The sequence below is a fragment of the Elgaria multicarinata genome, chromosome 9 (genome assembly GCF_023053635.1).
Source record: "Elgaria multicarinata webbii isolate HBS135686 ecotype San Diego chromosome 9, rElgMul1.1.pri, whole genome shotgun sequence".
In the NCBI taxonomy this organism is placed as follows: Eukaryota; Metazoa; Chordata; class Lepidosauria; order Squamata; family Anguidae; genus Elgaria; species Elgaria multicarinata.
In genome coordinates this window covers 92,307,242-92,330,347 of record NC_086179.1, presented here as the reverse complement: position 1 = coordinate 92,330,347, position 23,106 = coordinate 92,307,242, and the positions used below count along the sequence as shown (strand labels likewise).

The window sequence follows — 23,106 nt, the reverse complement described above, 5'->3', positions numbered from 1 at the left end:
CTTGGCTTAAAGAGTGCTAGAGGAAGGCATTCGTTTCTTCCACAAAGTAGCATGGTATAGACTGTTGCCATGGTGCTGAGAGGGCTGTATTGCTATAGCTGCTCCTGTTTCAGTACTATGTTTAGACCTTTTTGATATGAGTTAGGATGCCTAAGCCCCAAGATATGTGCGAGCCAAACACCGGATCTCAGAAACAATTAATTTTATTTAAAGTGTTTGCACCCAGGCTCCCAGAGCAGCTTCTAACAGTAAGACAACCTGGGTCTTAAGGTCTGAAAGACATGACACACAAGGAAAAAGGGGCAGAGAGGGAAGAGGAAAAATCAATCACAGGCACCAGTTCTTAAAAGTTTTGGGAATTATAACAAACAGCTGGGCTAGAGATGGCCTGCTGGAAAGGCTGCTGCTTGGTGACAGTTAAGGGAGAGCCAAAACTAACTGGGGTCTCCGTTTCCTTCAAATCCCTCTTCAAGATTCACCTTTTCTGCAAAGCTGCCTGTGATTGAAAGAGCTCAATGGAAGTTGTCACATTAAGTATTCTGCCAAAGTTAACAGAACATTTCTAAGTAATTGTAATTAAGCCTGGAGGAGGAGTTCATAGTGTGTTTTTGTAAGACACTCAAGAAAAGGAATCTGACTTATGTTAACATTGCTTATATTTGAAAACAAGTTTGTGAACTTGGACAAAGTATAATATATTTGTCTTATCTAAGTTCTTTTCTGGGGTCCAAGCTTTCCAGAAAGGATACGACTATAAAGACCACAAAGTCTTGTGGGTGCAAGAAGACTCTATTGTGTTTACTGCAACAGACTAAGTTGGCTGGTAACCCTTCTGGAAATTGCGTGGCCAAGTAATACATACCGAAACACACTTCAGCCCCACCAAGTCCTGGGGAGTGGAGGGGGATAGCCCCATGCAACCCACAGCTGCTTCATGTATGAGTATGGGCAGAATTTGATACTATGAGCAGGCATGGCAACATACCCTGGCAAGCACAGGATAGCCTGCTTTCTAGTACTAAACACTGCCCATATTGCATGACACGATCTTTTGTATTGCAATTATAAATGAAGACTCAATTGTGTTGTCCCAGATTCTATGTAGCCATTGCCGGATTTTCCCAGTTTCTACTGGCAGTCACTCCCAAGCATGTTGCTATTAACAACTAAATAGTGAAGGAACTCAAAGGGTGCCCTATGGAAGGTCCAGGGCCTACGGCCCTCTTTCATCTGGTCACGTGCCACACTTCAGACATAAGGGAACACAGAGCAGGGCTTCTGATGAGAACATGGGTAGGATTCGTATGAGTAGAGATGGTCCTTCAGATATCCATGTCTCAGGATGTGTAAGTCATAACCAGCATTTCGTATTGGGTTCAGAAACAGCTTGGGAGCCAGTGACGATGATTCCATAAAATACGATCTATCCCAGTTAATGCTAGCAGCTGCATTTTGAACCAGCTCAAGTTTCTGAACAAAAAGGCAGCCCCAAATGAAGTGTATTACAGTTTTCACATCTGGATGTTACCAAGACATGAGCGACAGTGGTCAGTGACTTTTGCTGTCTACAAAAATGCCCAGACATCTTTAATATTGTGTTTAATAGCCCGTCCACCACCCGTATCACAAATCTGAAAATGCAAACAATGACGTACCATTTTCTTTCAAGAATCTAAGTGCATCCGAATATCCTTGTTCACAGATTTCTCCTAACACCTGTAAAGATTACAGAAAACTAGTAAACTGAAGGACATTTTCAGGTGCCAAAGAGCAATCTACCGAAAGAATGGCATAGGTGCTACATGCCACTTAAACTTGACAGTTGGGAGGGAAAACGTGAATGTCTGCTTATTAAGGGCCATTATAGGTGACACAGTTTTGAATAGCTGAAGGATGATATACTGAATGAAACTGAATTTATCTTTCAATGTTCACAAAAATGATGAATATCAAGATATTGTTAAAACTACTATTATTCTCCTTAAATAGTGCACAGCCATCTGTATTAACTGGCTTCACTTCTGGTTCGCTAAGAGTATAATCTTATGGCCCTTAGACAGTGTCGGGGGGGGAGGCAAAGGATTGTTTGATTTACTGGCTCCGAGGTTGGTGATGGGTCCGACTTCGGAGCTAGTGAACCACACCAGGATGCACCTCTCCACGTTCAGAAACCTGTGCATGGAGACAGGGAAAAGGGGCCAGTCTCAGGAGAGGAAGAGACTGGGGAAGCTGCCCTATACAGCTTTCTATGTTCGTCCCGGCCTCCCCCCCACCCCATTCTGAAGTGCCGTAGCTAGATGGGCAAAATTGCCTGTCTAGCAAAAATGTAGGGCAGCCGGAGAAAGGAGGGGAAGATTGCCTTTGGCAGCCTCCGACTTCAGAGGTTGCCAAACTTTCATTATAGGATTGCGCCCTAAATAGGTGGTGATTTAGATGTGCAATATGGGGAACAAAAATGACTACAGTGCATGCATGACTGATCACCTTCTAGGCCATTCCCCCAAAACCATACAATTAACTCTGCAATTCTTCTAAGGAGGTAGTTTTTCCAATATTAGCCCAAAACATTGTTCTCCCAAAGGATAACTGGTGAAACAGCTATACCTCCAAGCCGCCTAGAATTGTATAGTTTCAGAGTATAAACAAAAGAAAAAGAAAAAAAAAAGAATATTTTAAACCCACACAATTAAGAAATTTAAAAAGGAAAGAGATATAAAACCGCATCTCTTAAAACGAAACAACCACCACCCTGAAATCCAAATATTCCAATTCTAGGTATTACACATTGTTATTTCACATGGATTTGCCTTTAGCATATCTAATCTGGCATTAAGGAAAGCTATTTCAAGTGACTTGGAATATCCTCTAGGCTGAAGCTCTTCCCACAGTGTAGCCATGCTAGCGATTAGAGGTGAGATATTATACCAGTGTTTCAATGTCTGCATTCTTTTCCTTATTGTGCTTCATGTAAAATTCTACAAGCTGTTTTTGACATGGAACGCTCTTGCTGATTCAACATACCTAAAAAAAAACCCACCACTTCCCTTACACGGGGCTGACCCAGCTGTTTTTTGCCACCGCAGGCAAGACAAGGCCTTGAAATTTCTGAGACACATTCTCAGTTTCTGCAGGGATAGCCATCCACCATAGAAACAACGTAAGAATCAAGAACTACACAATTGCTTCTGGTATGCCATATGCCCTTCTAGACTTCCACCAGCGTACACTATTGTAGCTAGATCATAATCCAAGATCAAGCTAGAACAGCCTTGGATTTATCTTGGCGTGCAAAATCAGAACAAGTAAAAAATGGAAAAAAGAAAAAGAGTTTCTTCATGGCTCCTCCACAATTGCAATTCTCCTGGGAAATTCACTCAAAATGCATTTGGAAGTGTTGCAAGACAGACCTATACTGCATGGGGATGCTACCAAAACAGTCACCCTCCAGCAAGACATCCCCATCTTCATGGCAGCAATCTATAAAATACTCAATGTATGAATTAGCACCATCACATTGTAGTTGCCCGTGCCTCCTCGCCTGCAGCCACTGGGAACATAAAGAGAGTATGTTGGCATTTAACGTGATGGTTCTATTCCACAGAGCAAGCAATTCTATAGCAAGGGTGTCGAGCCTCTTTCAATTTCAGAGAAGCTGTTCAGGGCCACGTTCCAGTAGTGGGTGGACTGAAGGCAAAACGGGCAGTGCCCAAAATACCAGCATGTTTTAACCTAAAGCTCTTACACCCAGTAAAGTAAGCCTTTGGAGAGGCAATTCAACGTTTTAGAATGGGAAATGCACACACACATGAAATAATCAGTAGTCAGGGAAACAGGGCCGGTGCCAGACTATTTTGCACTCTAGGCAAGGCGAGCTACTTGCACACACACCCCAAATCGCACGGAAGTCTGAACGTGTGCGCCAAGTGGACAGCTGGGACTGGCTCACTTCGATTTGGGACCGAGCCGTCTAGAATTCACCGGGACTTACTTCCCTTGCGAACGCAACCCGCTATGCAGCCTGGCGTCCCGATCCCCTCCGCACGTTTACTCTGGGGAATAAGGCTTCTGAGTAAGGAGGCATAGGCGGATCAGGCCGCACTGGTGTCTCCTGGTGCAATGCTTTCTCAGATGCAAGTCCCGTTGAGCCACGCGCGCAGGATCGGGAAGCAGGGGAGTTTGCCTTGCGAGGAGTCCACAAGTCCCTAGCTTTCCTGGGGGAAGGGAGAGGGAGTCCCGCTTGCCCGCCTGCCTGGACATCGTGGCCTGATTGAGGAGAGAGGCGAGGTGACCTGGTGCCCTTTCCTTGGGAGTAAGGCAGAAGCTGGCTAGGGCCAGGGTCGAGCTTGCCACGTGCTTTTTCTTCTTCTTCTGGCGGCGGCCTCCCGGCTCTGGGAGGGTGGCTTCTGGGCAGCTAGAGCGGCTCTGGGAGGGCAGCTTCCAGGCGGAAGTCCAAACGTGGAGCCGCCGCCCCACCCTGGCTTCGCTTTGGCTGGGCGGGCATTGGGCGCCATCTCACCCGCCCAGGCCCAGCTGAATCCTCGGGCTGGGCCGGCTCACAGCCAACAACGCGTGTGAGTGCTGTGCGGCGCGCGGCACCCCTCTTAGCTTGGCGCTCTAGGCGGCCGCCTGAGTGGCCTCTATGGTAGCACCGGCCCTGCAGGGAAATGAGGGGGTGTGACCAACCAGGGAAACCCAGAGGACTGTATTTTAATCCCACATGGGCCGAATTTGGCCTGAGGTTTGACACCCCTGTCACGGTTAGGAAAGGAGCAGGGATGATTTGCCATTGGGAAGTTGCCATTGCCAACACTGTCATAGAAATCAAAATGTGTTCAACCATTTGTATTCAGGTGGCTTTTGAGGGCAAGGATTAAGCTAATATAGGGTTTTATTTTAATGAGATTATCGCTGTGTGTGCGTGCAGTCATCCTACTGCTGCCGGGTTGTTGTTTTTTTTAAAAAAAATCTGTTCCAAATCTTTGAAGCAGTATAAACTTTACATTTAAGGACATATGTTCGAATAAACCAAGTTCCTCTTGCATATGTCAGATTATGAATAAAGTTAGATGGCATGGGAGCTTTAACACGATTCTCAAATTAGTACTAGTTTGCAGCTGGGCATAAAATGGCTCTATAGCATGTGTCCAGTAATTAATTTTGGTATGGCTGCTTGTGCAAAATAGTAGACACCTTTAGAATAATTCATGGCAAAATCTTAAGCAAACAACAACGCAGTTTGGCATTTGATGATCAATGCAATGAAACACTTCAGTAACAAAACCAGAAAAGGACCCAGAAAAAAATCCCAGACATTATTAAAAAGAAGAAGTAATAAGCACTTCATCACAGTTTTAAAAAGGGATTCTGCAGTAATTGTCCTGGAGAGCATTTGCATATCTTCCTGTTTGATATAACAGTATCAAAACTGTTTCAATCAACTCCCCACACAAACATCCCAAACTGTAAAGAGTTAACACCCTTTGCATCACCTTTCCCTAACCCAGCTCCTTCCACATGTTTTGGCCTAGAACTCCCATCATCCCCGAGCACTGGCCATGCTGGCTGGGGTGGTAGGAGGTTTAGATCTAAACATCTGGAGGGACCCAGGCTGGGGAGGAATCCATTACACTGTTTCCTGCTAGCGGGAATTGCCTCAGTACATTTACTACAATTGCCCCTGAACATGCTCTAGATTAGGACATGATCTTCCTGAGATAACTAAATAAATTCATACAGAAATAGTACTTTTGGAGGTATGTCTATCATTCCATGGTGGGAACATATAAGCATACATGCCTACACACCTACGGAGATGGTTCAGGTAAGACCCAAGGGTGGAATATGCCATACCTTGGGTTCTGGAGGGAAAAATGCTTGAGTCAAACGGTTTAAGTTCCCTAAGCAAAACTGAATGCTGGTGTTCGTCACATTCATTTCATGGAAGTTTGCAGAGTTGCCTTTGGGACAAATGTCACACTCCCCAGAGAAAGGAGAAATTGTGATGGTATTCTTCGAGTCATATTGAGGTAAGTTGTCACTTATTCCACCGTCAACGTAGCGCTTCAAACAGGGAGAGAAAAGGAAAGAAAAACAGAGTCTTGTTTGAAAAACTCAGCTGGCTCGCTTAACAGCACCAGAAAGAAGGACCCTAGTATATTCAGAAATGAATTATTAGACAAATGCACATATAGAAATTTGCTAGAATTAGATTGCCGGACAATGGTGGGAAAAGCCATCTGAACTGGAAAGCTGTTTGAAACCAAATATTTTTATAGCTAACCGCAGAAAATTAGAAGAGTGAAAGGATTTACGACATTATCTTGTTAGGTGACCTACTTGCAAGCACTTCTAGTGTTGTGTAACCACAAAGAGGTTTTTTTTTTGTATTATTAGAATTTAAATGAGACTTGTCCACCTGTCAAGCCCCATGCCTGTCCTTTATCCGAATCAGTTTTTGCACCTCAATATTTAATTTCACTTGTCATTGCCTAGAGTTTTGTGGCCCTTGAGTTCTGCATCAGATCCATTTGTATATTTATTTTTAATGTTTAGTCTTTTAATCTTTGTAAACCGCACAGAGAGCTTCGGCTATGGAATGGTATATAAATGTAATAAATAATAATAAATAATAATAATTAGTAAGTCACACTGTTGAGTCACAGTATACTGTTCAGTAGTAGTATTCTAGCTTACCAGGGCAATTGCTTGGAGCTGGATGGCATGCAGTGTTACGGAGTTCATAAGTTCACGATTCTCAGAGGATATGCTGTCCAGAAGCTTCTGGAAGCAATCTGATGGTATCTTTCTTGAATACATATTCCCCAATAATCTACTTGGGGAGGTCAAAGATCTGGGGCCAGCCTTAGTGAAAATATTTGTTTTACAGAATCTTACAGCTCTCTTTGATATTTCATAAGACACACATCAGGGGTAGGAAACCGCAGGTCCGGGGACAAATCCCGCTCTCTTGGGGTCCCTATCTGACCTTACGGGGCCCCCTAGATGGCCAGCCCTTCTTTTCCTGCCCCAACCTTCTTCCCCAACCACCAGTTGGTTGGTGGTGTCCTAACTTTTGTGCCGTTTTACCCCAATTCTAAAAGGCTGACGTGCCTCTCCTAAGGCTTAGTTACTGGCAGTAAGAAGTTTAAGCTACAATACGCAGGTTTGGTTTTTGGTTTTGGTATTTTTGGCTCTACCCCTTTTGCCCTGCCCAGCACTGGAATGCCGCCCCCTAGGAGTTTTTTCCAAAATGGGCTGAAAGAGGTTCCCCACCTGTGGCTTGCATATCCCTCTTCAAATATGTAAAAGGAAGTGAGGCAGGTGGCTACTAGGAGGGCTTTCTCCACTGTGGCACCCTGGCTGTGCAATGAGCTCTCTAGAGAGGTCCGCCTGGCACCTACACTGTACTCTTTTCATCGCCAGCTGAAGACCTTTTTATTCTCCCAGTATTTTAACACTTCATTTTAACTTAAATTTAAATTTTACTGTTCTAACTCTGTATTTTAATCTTATTTCAATTTTGCTGCGTGGTTTTCTCCTGATTGTGCTTTTTATACAGTATTTTGTATTTGTGTTTTTAACCTGTTGGTTGTTTTATTATGGTTTTAATTTTTGTGAACCGCCCAGAGCGCTTCAGCTATTGGGCGGTATAAAAATGTAATAAATAAGTAAATAAAAGGTTGTCACACAGAGGAGGGCCAGGATCTCTTCTTGATCCTCACAGAGTGCAGGACACAGAATAATGGGCTCAAGCCAGATTCCAGCTGGACATCAGGAAAAACTTCCTGACTGTTAGAGCAGTACAACAATGGAATCAGTTACCTAGGGAGGTTGTGGGCTCTCCCACCCTAGAGGCATTCAAGAGGCAGCTGGACAACCATCTGTCAGGGATGCTTTAGGGTGGATTCCTGCATTGAGCAGGGGGTTGGACTCGATGGCCTTGTAGGCCCCTTCCAACTCTGCTATTCTATGATTCTCCCATCCCATCCCATAACAAGGACCCAGTGCTCCCAGTGCACTTTTCCTAGTTTGGGCCAAGTGTTTTGTTTATGTCCTCCTTCTCCCAACACAATTTTCCTCCTGCATATATTATACTGCACAGTTTAATTTCTATACCAATAATCAGCAGAAGGGCAATTCAGACAAAGCACTCGGCCTTCATCACGCCTCGTGCTTGTCACCCCAACTAAATCCTTTTAGATAACATAATTGTCCAGCCACAAGGAACAGGATTAGCCTGAACCTACCTAAACCATGGATTTAGTCCAATATACTACTCTGCATCACATAAGGGACTGCAGCTTTTTAAAACGTAAAAATGGTTGTAAACGGGATAGTTTTACAAATCTGGATCAGCTATTTTTTCAAAAATTATATATATCACCAAATCACAGACTACGTTTTCCTTTGATTTTGAAGGGGGGAGTGGGGGAATAAGCAAATAAAACTCCCCTACATAAAAATTAGGACGAGTTTTTTATCTTCTAGACTGTGCAGAATGCAGCCTCTGAATCATTTTGCTTTTCTAAAATATGTGGGCACACTTGCAAAGATCAACATGTGCAGGAAGCCTTTAATAGGATACTTCGCGTTCTAAGAATGGCCTTGAAATACACTGCTTAAGAAAGGGCTTTAAAACAATTAAGAGGATAACAATTAGCATTTGATCTTCAACACCACTTCCCCCTTGTAATATTATGCAGGGCAGTTCTCAACCAACAGATAAAAGCCCAAGCCTCTTTTACAAACTATTGCATGTTTATAGTGCAAAAATCTATGTGCATCTCTGCTCTGCACATATCATGTAGAAATGCAACATGCGCATGAGATACACATGCACAGATCTGTGCTCCATGGAGGTCACATATGAACAATTTGTGTACAATGCACTTTCAAGTACGGTTCACAGTCCCAATATGACATTAGCTAATATGTGGTCAAGCAGCATGACCACCTTTGGGCCCATGCCAGATATAAAATATGGTGCAAGGTGAGGCCCTATATCTATACATTGTGTGCACTTGGGTACTATTTTCCCAGTCCTCCAATCCCTAGTCTGCTTAGATGAGCTCTAGCAGTAAATCTGTCTCAAGTAATTTTTATTAAGTAGCATTAAACATTTTTCTTGATAAAGTGTTTCCTTGAAATGCATTGCAAACCATATATGTTTGTGTTACTTCATGAACTATCCCCCATATTCTGGAAAGACAAAATCCAGTCCCTTTTCTGATCCAGACAAAGATGTCCTGGAGCGAATTTTATGTCATGTACACTAAGGACACAAATGCAACAATTCAGCCATCAGAAGGTAAATAGGTAGTGAAACTCACACACTTCAAGTCTTCCCTGAACTTGACCATCCACTCATCACTATAATAATAATAATTTATTTCTTACCCGTCTCTCCGATTGGATCGAGGCGGGGAACAACAGCAAGCATAAAATACATACAATACTGATTAAAAACATATTATACACCATTAAAAAACATCCTAAAAGCAATCGCATTTAATGAGCACACACAGCACTAAATCAGCCCAGAAAAGCTTCTCTCAGTGCTTGATATGTCAGTCTTTCCTCATAAACTCTTAAGATATGTCATCAGTGCATTTTAGACATCATACCATACTCCCCAACAAGCAATCTTTCAGTGACAATAGCACAATATAATAGATGGGGATGGAGTCTGGAGATAAACAAAGCTATATCCATTAAAAAAAAATTATTCCAGAATCTAACTAGATGCATACTCCTGTGCAAGAGTTGTACAGCAAAAGAATATACATCCTTTAAGAATTAAAAATAGGTTCCTATAATGATGTCAGTACTGGGGAAAGGGAAACAGGTTTACTTGTCATTAACATTACCAAAAGTAATATCCTATTCTTTCCTGTGTGCCAAATACCACACAATAAATGCACCAATCAGTGTCTTATAATGGCAAGGATTATGTTCTTTTCAGATGCAAACAGTGTTAGTTTTTAAGGACATAGAAAATAAGTACATGAAATTTCTGAGTACTTATTTATTACATTTCTATATCACCCAATAGCCGAGTACACGGAAATATCTCATAAGAAGATTGATCCCTTGTGCAGACTATGCTCAGTAAAATAGGAAATCTTGCAGAGGGGCCCAAAAGAATTCTAACAAAGCAAGAATACCCTTATTTTCATCAATCACTGCTCCAGGACCCAGTCTTATAACCTTGAGAGACAGGACATTAGTGATTAACTCTAAGGAATGCCAGAGATAATTCACCATTTATGACAAAGAAAAAATGCCATCCAAAATCTTGCAAGGGACAAAAAGCCAAGATTCCCTTTCAAAGGTTCTCAGCCGGGATCACAATTCCTAGTCATTCTAGCATTTTATATCATCAGGGACACCCATGCAAGTTTAACTTATATAAGAATAAAGAAGTACTTACCACCCCTCTAAATGAAGGTGGAATGAGGCCACAGTATATAGGCACAAATGAACTGCAGAGCAAAGCCTACAGAAAATAAAATAAAGGTTAGTTTCAGATCTATTTCTAAACGTGAAATCGTTAAGTCCATACAGCAGTGGTCTAATACTTTTTCAACAGTTCTGCCTATAGGGAACTCGTTCCAGTTCCAACTTGCCAGCTGAAGAACCCCTAGGTTCAATCAGGTTGGCAGAATCAGACAGGGCCTTGTCAGTGATGGCTGCACACATGTAGAAATCCCTCCCTTGAGAACTCTGCTTGGCCTCTTCTCTTGCAGCTTTAAAGAGAACGCTAAAGACTTCCTATTCTACCAAACTTTTTATTATTATTATTATTATTGCTGGTGTGTTTTACTAGCTCCCTGAATATAAGGCTCTACATACTGTATAGGCACACAGCTTCAAAAAGGATACTGTACAACATCCTCCCCCAACCTGATGTCCTTCAGATATTTTAGACTACCATTCCCAGAATTCCTGACTATTGTCCATGCTGGCTGCGGCAGGTGGAAGTTATAGTCCAAAACATCTGGTGGGCACCAAGTTGAAGAAGACAGCTATACATAATGTAGAGAAAGCAAACAGGGAGACATTTCCCCCCTCTCATAATACTAGAACCTGGGGTCATTCCATGAAGCTGATTTGTGGGAGATTCAAGACAGATAAAATGAAGTCCTTCTTCAAACAGCACATGGTTAAACTATGGAATTTGCTACCACAAGATGTAGTGACGGCCACCAATTTGGATGGTTTTCAAAGGGAATTAGACAAATTCCTGGAGGACAAGGCTATCAATGGCTATCAGTCCTGGTGGCTTTGTGCCACCTCCAATATCAGAGGCAGTATGCCTTTATACATCAGTGGCTTGGGAACATGGGCAGGAGGGTGCTATTGATTCACGTCCTGCTTGTGGATTTCTCGTAGGCAGCTGGTTGGCCACTATGTGAACAGAATGCTCGACTAGACAGACCCTTGGTCTGATCCAACATGGCTTTTATATCCTTACATGGGACTCTCACGTGCAGTTCTGAAACAGACAGCCACTGTAAACAAGAGAACATAACTTTCTAAAGCAAAAATGAGAAAATATTAATGGAGGGGGGAACCTAACAAGTTTAAGATGAATGTTCAGCCACTGGGCCAGTATTCTGAACATTATTCTACCAACTGGCAATTCAGCAAAACTTTTTAAGAACTTTAGCAACAATTGAGAATATACCTGCACAACTTCTTCTTTAGAATTAAAGTGGGATACCAACACATTTTTGCCATCAGACACTCTGGTAAGTGAAATGCAAAGTTTCCCTGATATCAATTGATGAGCGTTTTCTGGAAGACTTCTGTGGACTCCATCCCGTATTATTTTCATCACATTGAAGGAAGGATGAAGAGGGCCAAGATTTCGCTTTCTCGCTTCTTTGGCTAGACTCAGAACATCTGCACATGATGCCGCTGAAAGACACATTGCTGCATGTGAGATGGAGCATACATTTTAAGATTTGGGTTTATTTTTGTTATTAAAGATTTCTCCATTTACAAATTTAGGTTTTTTTAAAATAAATCTTTCCTTTTAACAGCAACAAAACAAACACGAAAAAGCTGTCGTGTAGCCAACAAACCTAGTCTTAAACACAGGTTACAAACACATGGAAAGTTGCATATATATGCATCCGTTTATTCAAATAATGAATTGTTAGTAGGACACAAATTAAGGATTTCTGCTTTACATATCTTTGACAGGCCACAATTATACAGAAAAAGGAAGTGGCTATTTCTATTGAAATACAGCAGGGTGGAGGACACTCTGGCTTCCGCCACAAGCCAGAGAAACAAGAGCCCTTTGGTCTATCCAAGCAAAACCACCAGCAAGAGAAAATTAGTCTGGTCTCAACTGGATGTCAGAGGCAGCTGCCCTCACCATTCTGGCATTGTCAAATTGATCTCCTTCATCTACTTTTCCCTCCATTCTTCTATCATTGTGTGTGTGGTTGTTTTAGTTTAAAAGACTGAGGGCAGGGTCTGTCTCCATTTTTTAAAAAACTGATGTAATTAAAGGGACAATATCTCTCCAAAAGTGGGATAAAATATAATAACATAAATAAAACATACATGGAATAAAAAAAAATCTTCAGAAAACTTCTGGGAAATTATCAGGTGTCAGAAGTTTTAAAATACTGGAATCACTATGAACCTGACTGAAGGAGGAAGTAGAATAATAATAGGGTTGAATATTTCACTGGTGTAAAAATGTTTGGTCAACTGACAGTCAACAACTGTCAAGCACTGGTCAATTTTTTAAAAAATCATAATAAAAAAGGCACACTAATTATCAATAGCCTTGATAATTATGCAAATGACAAAAAACAAGATTAGCTAATTGTTATTATCAGGAGTCACAAAACTTGCCTGGTCTTGTTAACCAGTCAAAACATTTTGTACACTGTGCCTTTGCTTCATGATACAAATTCACACGTTCACAATCTCTTCTCCACAAACTTTTTAAAAATGTAATAAAACATTACTACTTTTCCCAATGTTAAGTGATGTTTTTGCAAGTGTGAACAATTCACTGGATAGTTCTTATGTTTGACATTTATCCTGGTTGTGCTTTTTATACTGTATTTTGTATTTGTGTTTTTAACCTGTTGGTTGTTTTATTATGGTTTTAATTTTTGTGAACCGCCCAGAGAGCTTCGGCTATTGGGCGGTATAGAAATGTAATAAATAAATAAATAAATCCTGAAATGCCAGGCCCAGCCTACAGTTATAACATATTTTTAATTAAATAAATAAAGGAATCAAAACCCCTAAGTGATTATTGGGGGGGGGAAGGCAGTTTAAAAGGGCAGCTGGCCAATTTTTCAAGTCAACTGACAATGTCTGACCAATTGACTGGCATTCCAGCTCTAATAACGAATAATTACAAATCGGTGGGTCTGTTCACATGTAACAACAACCCAACAAGTTATCACGACTGTTACCACTGCCTGCAGCGCCCCTGCCTCTTCTGCTTTACAGCACAACCTATGATTGACGGGGGAAAAGAAGAAAAGTGAGCCATGACCTATAAAGATCTCTCAATATTAACCGATACACTTTTGTCAAGGATGGACTGCGAAAATATTTCATCAGCAGGGTTTAACTGGAATAAATTTCCAAATACCTTTCCAAGTTAGCCATAATTAAACAAATATATACACTGATATCTTATCACAGGCTTCCATAACTGACAACATTCACAAGCTCTTTTCCAAATATTGTCTTTTAGATTAGCCTTTGCTATTACTGTCATCTGGAAATATTAGCATAGCGACCATTCTCTCTTTCTATCTGAGAGCAGGCCAAGAAATGGAACAGGTTAATGTCCTGCAGTAACCTTCTCCGCAGGGGTAGATAACAACTAATCGTACCACATGTCAGCAGAGGCTCAGCTTATTTTCCTTACCCAATCGCAAAGCAGCAAACAGAGTACCACCAATAGTTTATTAGGGCTGCTTTTCATTCCTGACACAACTTTTGTCCTCTGTTTCACTTCCAGAGAGGACGTTAAAGGCAACTTTACAAAAGGAATTTAACCTACAAACACAGGTCAGAAGGAGATAATCTAAAGATCAAGGAGGTCATAGAAAGCAAACACACAATGAATGCAAAACAATATTAATTATCATCCATTATATTAATTATCATCCATTATACCTGCCAATGAACCTGGGGATCTCATATATAATATACCTGCCAATGAACCTGGGGATCTCATATATAATGTACTATTTAGATGAGTACATTTAATGAGAGCAGTGGCAGCAGGGGAGCTTAATCTTTCCCCAGGAGGTAGGAAATCAAAGTCACCCGTACCAGCGGCTTTTCCATGCAGGTGGAGAAGAAAGCCGCTCAGGGAGGACAAATACAGGAGATGGTGAAAAGTTTAGGCACTGCTGTTTGCTGCCACTCCAAACAGACCCAGAGCCTTTTCCTCCCACTGCTGTATGCCCGAGTTTTTATTTACATCAGTGGTTCCCAATTGGTGGTCCGCGGACCCCAGGGGGTCCACATAACCCACCCAGGGGGTCCGTGGCACCATTCACATATTCACCATTCATTTCTGGAGTCCACTGATGACGAATTCCTACCAGAAGTAAAATATAACATCACTGAGCTTCAGAGATTACTTCCCTGCACCTAGTCCTGAAAACTCATGGATAAGGAATCCTTTTGAGTGTGGTGATGTAGAAACTAACAACTCTAACTGCGGAAGAGCAAGATGCACTTGTTGACATGACTTGTGATGGTTCATTGAAATCATTTTTCAAAGAATATAGACTGGACCAATTCTGGGTGAAGGTTTCTCCTGATTATAAAAAGTTAGGTGAAAAAGCTTTGAAACATCTAGTTCCCTTTCATTCCACATATCTTTGTGAACAAACATTTTCGACATTTTGCTATATAAAGAACAAGCATAGAAATCGGCTCGATGTTGATCCAGATTTGAGATTAAAAGTAGGAAATAGTGCAAGGGATTGTTCGGGACAAAAAGAGGCATGATTTCTCCCATCACATTTAGGTTTAGTAGCTGCTAGGCAAGTCATAATTTGTTCAATTGTAAACTAGATGTTAATAAAATTAAATTTGTCTTTATATTCCTAACTAAATCACTGTCATTTTTGTGTGGTAATATCACAAATTTTATGGTCTGTTTTTTTAGTATACCTAAAACCCGTTGCTTATTAGGGGCTACCCCTTATTTTCTCCAAAAAATTGCTTCGCACAGGTAACTACCATAGATATAACATTTTTTTTCAAAAGTAGGGTGTCCATGGCTTGGCATTTGAAAAACAAGGGGTCCGCAGTACTTAGCTAATTGGGAACCACTGATTTACATGTCAGGAGACTGTTCTCCTGTATCAATCTATTTTTGTTATTGGGGAGACCAATCCTACAGCCCAAAGCTGGTGTCTGGGGGTGGGTGGGGGGCGGATACGATAGTTCGGATTCCTGGATCCGAGGTCGGGGACAGCGCTCTGATTTTGGACCTAGGAGTCCAAACTCCCCATGCCCTTGCAGCCGGTGTGAAGAGACTCAATCCAGCTGCCTGTTTTGAGGTCACAAAACTGATCCCGGAGAGGAGGGAATGGGGCCGGTTCTGCAGGTGGGCAGGAGAGGGGATTGGGGAAGCAAGGATATGAGCTATCCCTAGCCTCCTCCAGCCTCCTTCCCTCCCTCCCTATCTGCAGCACTACAGATGTGAAGGACCATTTAAAAAAAAAAACAGGGAAAATTCAGGCGGGGGGGGGGGAACCTGCTGTCATGTACTATAGCGGCTCCAGCTTTCTCTGGGAGATGAATGAGCAATAAACACTTTTGCGTCTGTGAAACTCCCCCCTTAGGCAAAAACTATGCAAACTAAGCAAGACAATTGTCTGTTCAAAGAAAAGAAAAGGCTTTTCAAATATCCATAACTTCAAGGTGGTTGATGCGTGGGCGATTTCTCATGCAATCTGTCCGCCTGTCTCTTTGCCGCTAACCTCGCTGAACGTTTTAGTTTCTCGCGATTCCTAGCATCTAGTAAAGTTTCTGAATGCTCACTCCCGGAAGTTGACTCCCTGTCCCCTGAAGGCATAGAATTTGGCCTTGAAGAGATAGACTCTGGAGGGGGCAGATTACGAGCTGAAGCCTCTCCCGTGTGAACCTCCTCCCCCACTGTCGGCATCTTCTGAGTCTGAATCTGTTTCTGAGTGATTACCTGCATCATCTGCTCTCAATACAGGAGCAGTAGGACTATACATGACACCTTTTTCCCTTTATTTTTTCCAAGGACCATTTTTGTTTTTCTCTGAAAAATTGTAATATATATATACAATTTCATAAGATTTGGATTATGAAATATTTTCTTTTAGAATTTAAGGCAAGGTATGTATCTTACCAAGCCTTTACTCTCCAACCTTGAAATGATTTCTAAAAACTATGTAATAAGATTTTATATAGACTAGAGATGTAAAATGTCTGGAAATAATGAACCATGGTTTTTAAAATCATCTCTGTAACTTGCCCAGCAGTTGTTTATTCCACTCCTTATTACAATTTCCCAACGTGTGAGTAGAGTCACTATATCATAATATGGAAGCAAATGTGCATTCTTGACATTCTAGGTTTTTACTACAGAGCCCTGCGTCTGTGGGGCCTGTCCTGCTTCGATGCTGTAGCAGTCAATTAATGTGATTCTAATCTAAAACCCACATGTGAAAAAACTCTGTACGTTAATCCGCCACTGTCCCCAGACGTAAATTTGAAATTTTGCATTGCTGCTGTTTTTATCTGGTTGAGCTTTTATATTGTATTTTATATTATGGTTTTATACTGTTGTTTTATACTTTGAATGGTTTTAATTTCTGTGAACCGCCCAGAGAGCTCCGGCTATTGGGCGGTATAGAAATGTAATAAATAAATAAATATGTTTCTTTCTTTTTTAAAATTAACTTTGAAACTTGAGACTATAGAATTCACTGCCACAGTTTTTAATAAAGTTCTCAGTTTGAGCTAAACATTATGGCTTGGCGTGTCATGTGAAGCATTCCTAAATACGGTGATTACATAACCACGGTTTAAACACACTCACGAACTACTTGCTGCAAAAGGGTTAGCAGCCTAACTATGGCTTATCGTGCTGTCTGAACCTGCCAAATATAACATTAGAAACATAAACCAGACCTGCCCAACCTGATGCCTTTCTACCATTGGCTACATTGTAGAAGGACCACATTGTACTTTTAGGCTACAATGTCCAGCTTTCCTAACCACTAGCCATGTTGCCTGCGGCTGATGAGAGCTGAAGTCCAAAATATCTGGAGGAACACTAGATTGGGGAAGTCTGTCCTAAAAGAACAAAGTGAACTTAGTTCTGTAATGAGTACTAAAAAAAATTGCTTAATTTTCTATTTTTCACCAAAAAAAAAAAATTTCCCTCCTAGAAAAACAGAAATGGAGGGGAGGGGAACCAGGGGTTTTATATAGCTTCAAAATTTCTGGAATTTTTACATCTCCATACACGTTAGGGCTAAAACCATACATCTGGCAAAAATCCAGAGTAGGAAAGGCGCAGAGGCCAAGATCCTCCCACTCTGCATCTGGATGCCCGACAACCTCCAACTTTGGAGGCTGACAGGCATCCCGATAGAATTGCAACATAATGGTTTAATTTTTTGTACTCAATTAAAGGACACGGACATTTTCTACAATAACCTGAAAATGTTTATCAATTTGTTTGCAGTCCACAATAAGCAACAGTGGATATTAGAATCCAAGAGTGTTTCCATTCCTTCTTTACTTCCTTAATGGTTTTTTGTGTGCTTTTTTTTTAAAAAAAGACAGAAGCTCTGAGAAAACACGGGAGGGCAACAAATAAAAAATGTCATTTGGACCCCCTGTAAAATTCCACAAATGAAGCAGGGCGATTGCACAATAAAAGCCTTATCTGGAAGCACTCCAAACCTTTCTTCTTTGTACTACTCTGTTTTTCACATGGCATGTGATGCAATGAAAAAACTGGCTAAAAGACCATTGCACCTGTTACTTGGCAAAGTTAAATAAAAATCAACAGAGTGAAACAGAATTTGCACACAGAATTTCTTAAGTGCTGTAAGAAAGCGCAATTTGAAGTTGTACATTTACTTACTGAGTTAACAATCATTTTAAGGTGTGGGAAACAAATTCTTCAGAGACTTTAAATTTCAGCATCAAAAATTAATTTAACTCAAAGTCTTATTTTCTGATAACTTATGATAATATGTAGCAGTGACTGGGAAGGGGTGTTCTTCCACCTAACTGATACACTGATTAAAAAGTAAAGGCAACATTTTAACAAATAAGAGTTTAATCCTCTAAAGTACTTAATTAAGATTTTCACGCTACATTCAATGCACTACCAGTCTCATACACAATTCCCTAAAATGCTATTGTGGGATTTCCAGGTACATTAGAATCAAAACAAGACTATTGTTCAGAATTATTTCCAGGCAATTCATTCCATCATATATTAAAATACTTTCAAAGTACACATACAGTGAGGTTGAATTTGCTCCGCCAACTTCACTCAAATAGGACTGAACACCTCATCACTTTTGTGAATCTCACTCCATCGCCCATCAAGTATTTCACTTATACGTATATAATCTCAAATTGTGACTGGCCCAACTGGTAACTTTAGAATTTTAGAGAGGAAAAGTTCAATTTCTTGCCATGAAGGAAGACAGTATTGGGTGGAATGCTGTCTAAGATACACTGAGAAGAGGGGTTCATGGTAAGGAACATCCTTTTTATTTCTCTCGAGGGCATTCCAGAACTTTCAGAATATAGAAGAGGAGCGCCATCCCACAATGGGCCCCAAAATGGACTAGGTTTAGTGGATATGAACCCTCTGCAATACCTACCAAAGGCTGCATCTGCAAAGGAGAATACCTCAATCTTAGAATATTTTGCAAAGGTATGTAGAGAGATCCACAAGGCCACTTTACAAATTCCTTCCATCAAAGCATGGCTCTGAAAGGCTGAAATGCCCCCAAAGTGATACCCAAAGGGACCCTCTTTCCAGTTATATCCTATAAATTCATGTAGCCAGCAAGAAATAATGGATGCCAATACCTTCCTCACCATAAAATGATTTTTTTTAAAAAAACTATAAAAATAACGTCTTTAAAATATTCCTTTAGAGGGTCTTTCTTCTGACCCACAGTCAATACAATTTGTGAAGTTAAGTATGGAAATACAGGAACCTGTACAGTGGACAATTTTGTCATCTTCTTTCCAGCGTTGCTCTTTTCTCCTTCAATCCACCTTGGCCCAGCCCCACCCTCAAAAAATACAGAGGAAAGTGTGCAAAGTGTATATAAGGAGACTCAAGGACTGGTTATAAGAATAAAACAACAGTGTTAACATTCTATGTAGCTGTAAATTACTATGATTTAGTGGTGAGGTGGCTACTTATGAATTACCAAAAAGGAGGAAATGAATCACCAAGAGGACATATGCGGACTAGTACTTAGGAATGCAAATTTAGAAATAATTACTATAATTTAAATAGAAATATAGTAAACCTCACCACAGTCTGGAAGACGGTGCAAAGTGACCTGTCCGCTTGCTCATCCAGGTGCTTAACTGTTGATGGCAACAGTTCTTATCAGGGCTGTGGAGTCAGAAGGAATTCTTGGGTCACTGGAGTCCAAGTCGGTAAAAATGTACCGACTCCGACTCCTAATAAATTTAAATTGTATATAGAGTTTTATTTATTTATTTATTACATTTCTATACCGCCCAATAGCCGGAGCTCTCTGGGCGGTTCACAAAAATTAAAAACATTCAAAGTATAAAACAACAGTATAAAACCATACTATAAAACACAATATAAAAGCTCAACCAGATAAAAACAGCAGCAATGCAAAATTACAACTTTAAAACACCAAGTTAAAATTTATTTATAGACTGTTAAAATGCTGGGAGGATAAAAAGGTCTCCACCTGGCGTCTAAAAGCATATAATGTAGGTGCCAAGAGAACCTCCTTAGGGAGCTCATTCCACAGCTGGGGTGCCACAGCAGAGAAGGCCCTCCTCCTGGTAGCCACCTGCCTCACTTCCTTTGGCAGGGGCTCGCAGAGAAGGACCCCTGAGGATGACCTTAGGGTCCGGGCAGGTACATATCATAGAGTTGTGATATGTATATTCACTTGAATTTTATATTCAAATGATACTTTAATCTCGAAAAAGGTTTATGTTACTTATGTACCTAACTGAGTTTATTTCTTTTAAAATGGTAATTTGTTAAGTTGTTTTAGGTGTTCAATTGTTTTTTACTTTTTTGTAGTTTTGACTTTGATATCAAAGTGTATACTTTAGATTTTTGAACTAGTAGAGAAAGTTGTTCCTGATTTTCTTTTATAGTTTCATATCCTACTACTTTATATTCTATAGTCTTTTGATAAACTGCCCAGAGAACTTCGGCTATGGGGCAATATAAATGCAATTAAATAAATAAATAAAAATATAACCTCATTGTTTTCATTTTTGGGCTTCTTTAATAAATATTTTTTTTTAAAAAAACCAGAATGTCTTAGCTATAGCCTTTAGACCCGGGTTTTAACAGGTTAGGGTTCTAAAAAGTTGTGTGCTTGCAGTCGATACAGGAAATATATAGGAAATTTATTTCCTATATCAATATATAATTAAAGGAGTCGGAGGTGCCATGAATAAAGGAGTCGGAGGTTTTATGTGCCGACTCCACAGCCCTGGTTCTTATGACTATCTTTAAATTAGAATTAGACAGGAGAGCCCTTCAAATAAGGACAGCCTTCTATAAAAGAGGACACATGCCCACCCTAAGGTTTATACCGTTATTTGGGGATTATGTGAAGAAGTTTCAGTGGGAAACTTGATGTGATCTTACAGCTTATAGGTTGTGTTAGCCCAAGCGATACAAATATATTTCCCATTCAGAGTGCTGGGTTTCCTTCACAGAACAAGCATCTTGTGGAGATAAGTTTTCTAGTTGAGCATCAACCAGAGCTGCAGCCAGAGGCACAGATCATAGGAAGAGATCATTTAACTTCAGGTCTGTAGAGTCTCTACAAATCCATGTCATTTTATTCTATACTTCATCAATACAATTGCCTGAGCATATAGGTCAGAATTTTTGGGGTAGTATAAGGCTTTTAATTCACGTAATGCCAATAACACTTGTTCTCCCTGTCAACAATAGTTTGTTCTAAGGTAAATTAACTTAAGAAAGTTCACTGAAGGAAAATGCCTTGTCCTCTCCTCCCCCTGCAGTCCTTGTGGCCACTGAAAAACATCTCTGGTGCATCAAGGGGCTTTCTTAAGGGCTGCTAAGGAAATAGAGAATCATTCAAAATTTGTCAGACTTTAGCAAGAAGATCAATATGAGATGGGCAGGCAGCTGTCCACAAATACACTGCCAGGTTGCCACAGGAAATCATAAATCCCTTTCTAGTGACTGGCTGCCCCCTGAATATCTAGCACAAAGCGAGGCGCCTGCACCCCCATGTTCTCTGCAGTGCGCTGGTGGGAAAGTTCATCCCTGGCAGTTCCCTGGCAGGTATAGAGAACTGGAAAACATTTTGCGCCCGGCTTTGGAGACACTGAGAAGTAAGGAGACTCTCTCTCATTGCTTCTGAGAGCCTTCAAAGTCCAATCAATTCAGGCTCTCCCCTAATGTGCCAGAGTTCTTGCCGGAGGAGAGAGGTCAGTGACAGCTACAACAGTCAGTGGTATAGTGGAGTCGAAGAATCACGGGGATGCAGTGAAGCACGTTTTTATTAGTAGGGATGCTGATATCATGTACCAACCCTCTCAAACTTCCCTGTCCCGTCCGAGTTTAGCTACAACCCCCAAATGGCTGGATTTTCCAAGAAATAATATATTGTTCCCTTTTGTAATGCAAAATATTTTGCCAGGGTAGTTTGATCTTTTGGAAGGCTAATGAGAAATTAAGTCCCATACGCTTTGCAAAAGATCTGCACGTGCTAGAACTGGTTTATTGATGTGATTCAACACAGCTGCCTGCATTTCTGGACTCTCCCTTGGGGCATGACTATGAGAACTGTTAAGATGAGCTCCTGCACTTCAAAATTTACCACCACACTCCTTAGTGGTTGGCTGGCTACAAAGGCCAGCCAAAACTTGTAGACGCTTGCATACAAGCTTCCCTGAAAAACAGCCTATTTGCCCCTGCCAATGTTTCCCTGGAGAACCTCCAGGCTGAGGTCTAAATGCAGACTTTGAGGGCATTTTGGGCAGAGCCTGGCACCCTCCCCAAGCCATACACTGCTCTCCAGACCATGCCCCCTCCAGCCGTCACGGCACGCATGTGGTTCTGCTCCATTTCTGGCTCGGAAGCTGACAGATGGCAATATGGCAGTGAATCCTCCGCCCAGCCCTGGAGCAATCAGAAAGCAACAAGATTTCTTTTCACAGGGAAAGGATCTGCTGGAACAAGTGCTGCAGAAGAGAAGAATTTTGAACTTGTGTTCTCACCTTGCCCTTGAAGATATTTTCTTGCCCTGGATTGATTCTAAAATCAGTAAAAAAAAAACACCTCTCTAAATGCTGACAGGGTGGGGGGCGACCTAAAGCACAGTAAAAGAAAAAGAAGTGAGTAAAGGAAAACAGCTGAAAAATAATCATCTTGCCCTATGCATTTATATATGCATGTGTATAGGTATTTATATGTGTGTGTGTGTGTGTGTGTGTGTGTGTGTGTGTGTGTGTGTATTACCTAACTGCACCTACTTTGGGCTCTGACTAGGCCCACTTTTGGTACTGGCCGCACCCACTTTTGAAATATGGAGCCCAACAGGTAATATGGACCTTGATGGGAAAAAGGTCCCGCAATCCTGTCCTACAGCAAGCCGTCATGGGGGTACATTTGGTGCGTTCAATCTCTGTTCCTACAGAGAAATAGTGAAAGGCCTGGACAGCAGTCATGGTGACTAAGCAGGCACTATAAAACATGCCCCTGAATTTCTGCAGCTTAACGCCATTCCATGGAAAACAAGACAAAGTGAAAAGGCTAGGCTGAAAGTAGACATTTCGAAAACCACTGCTATAAATGAAATTTTAAATTGTACATTTTATAGT

The 23,106-nt window shown here is 41.1% G+C and overlaps 1 protein-coding gene across 1 annotated transcript in view; it reads right to left on the bottom strand.

Annotated features, from left to right (window-relative positions):
- Positions 1–23,106, bottom strand: part of LOC134403831 (1-acylglycerol-3-phosphate O-acyltransferase Pnpla3-like) — a 34,871-nt gene that overhangs the window by 7,764 nt on the left and 4,001 nt on the right. The window contains exons 2-5 of the mRNA XM_063134331.1: positions 11,687–11,919; positions 10,430–10,495; positions 5,851–6,060; positions 1,656–1,716 (exon numbers count right to left, since the gene is read on the bottom strand). Coding sequence (XP_062990401.1) covers positions 1,656–1,716; positions 5,851–6,060; positions 10,430–10,495; positions 11,687–11,919 — 570 coding nt within the window. The remainder of the gene's footprint in view (positions 1–1,655; positions 1,717–5,850; positions 6,061–10,429; positions 10,496–11,686; positions 11,920–23,106) is intronic.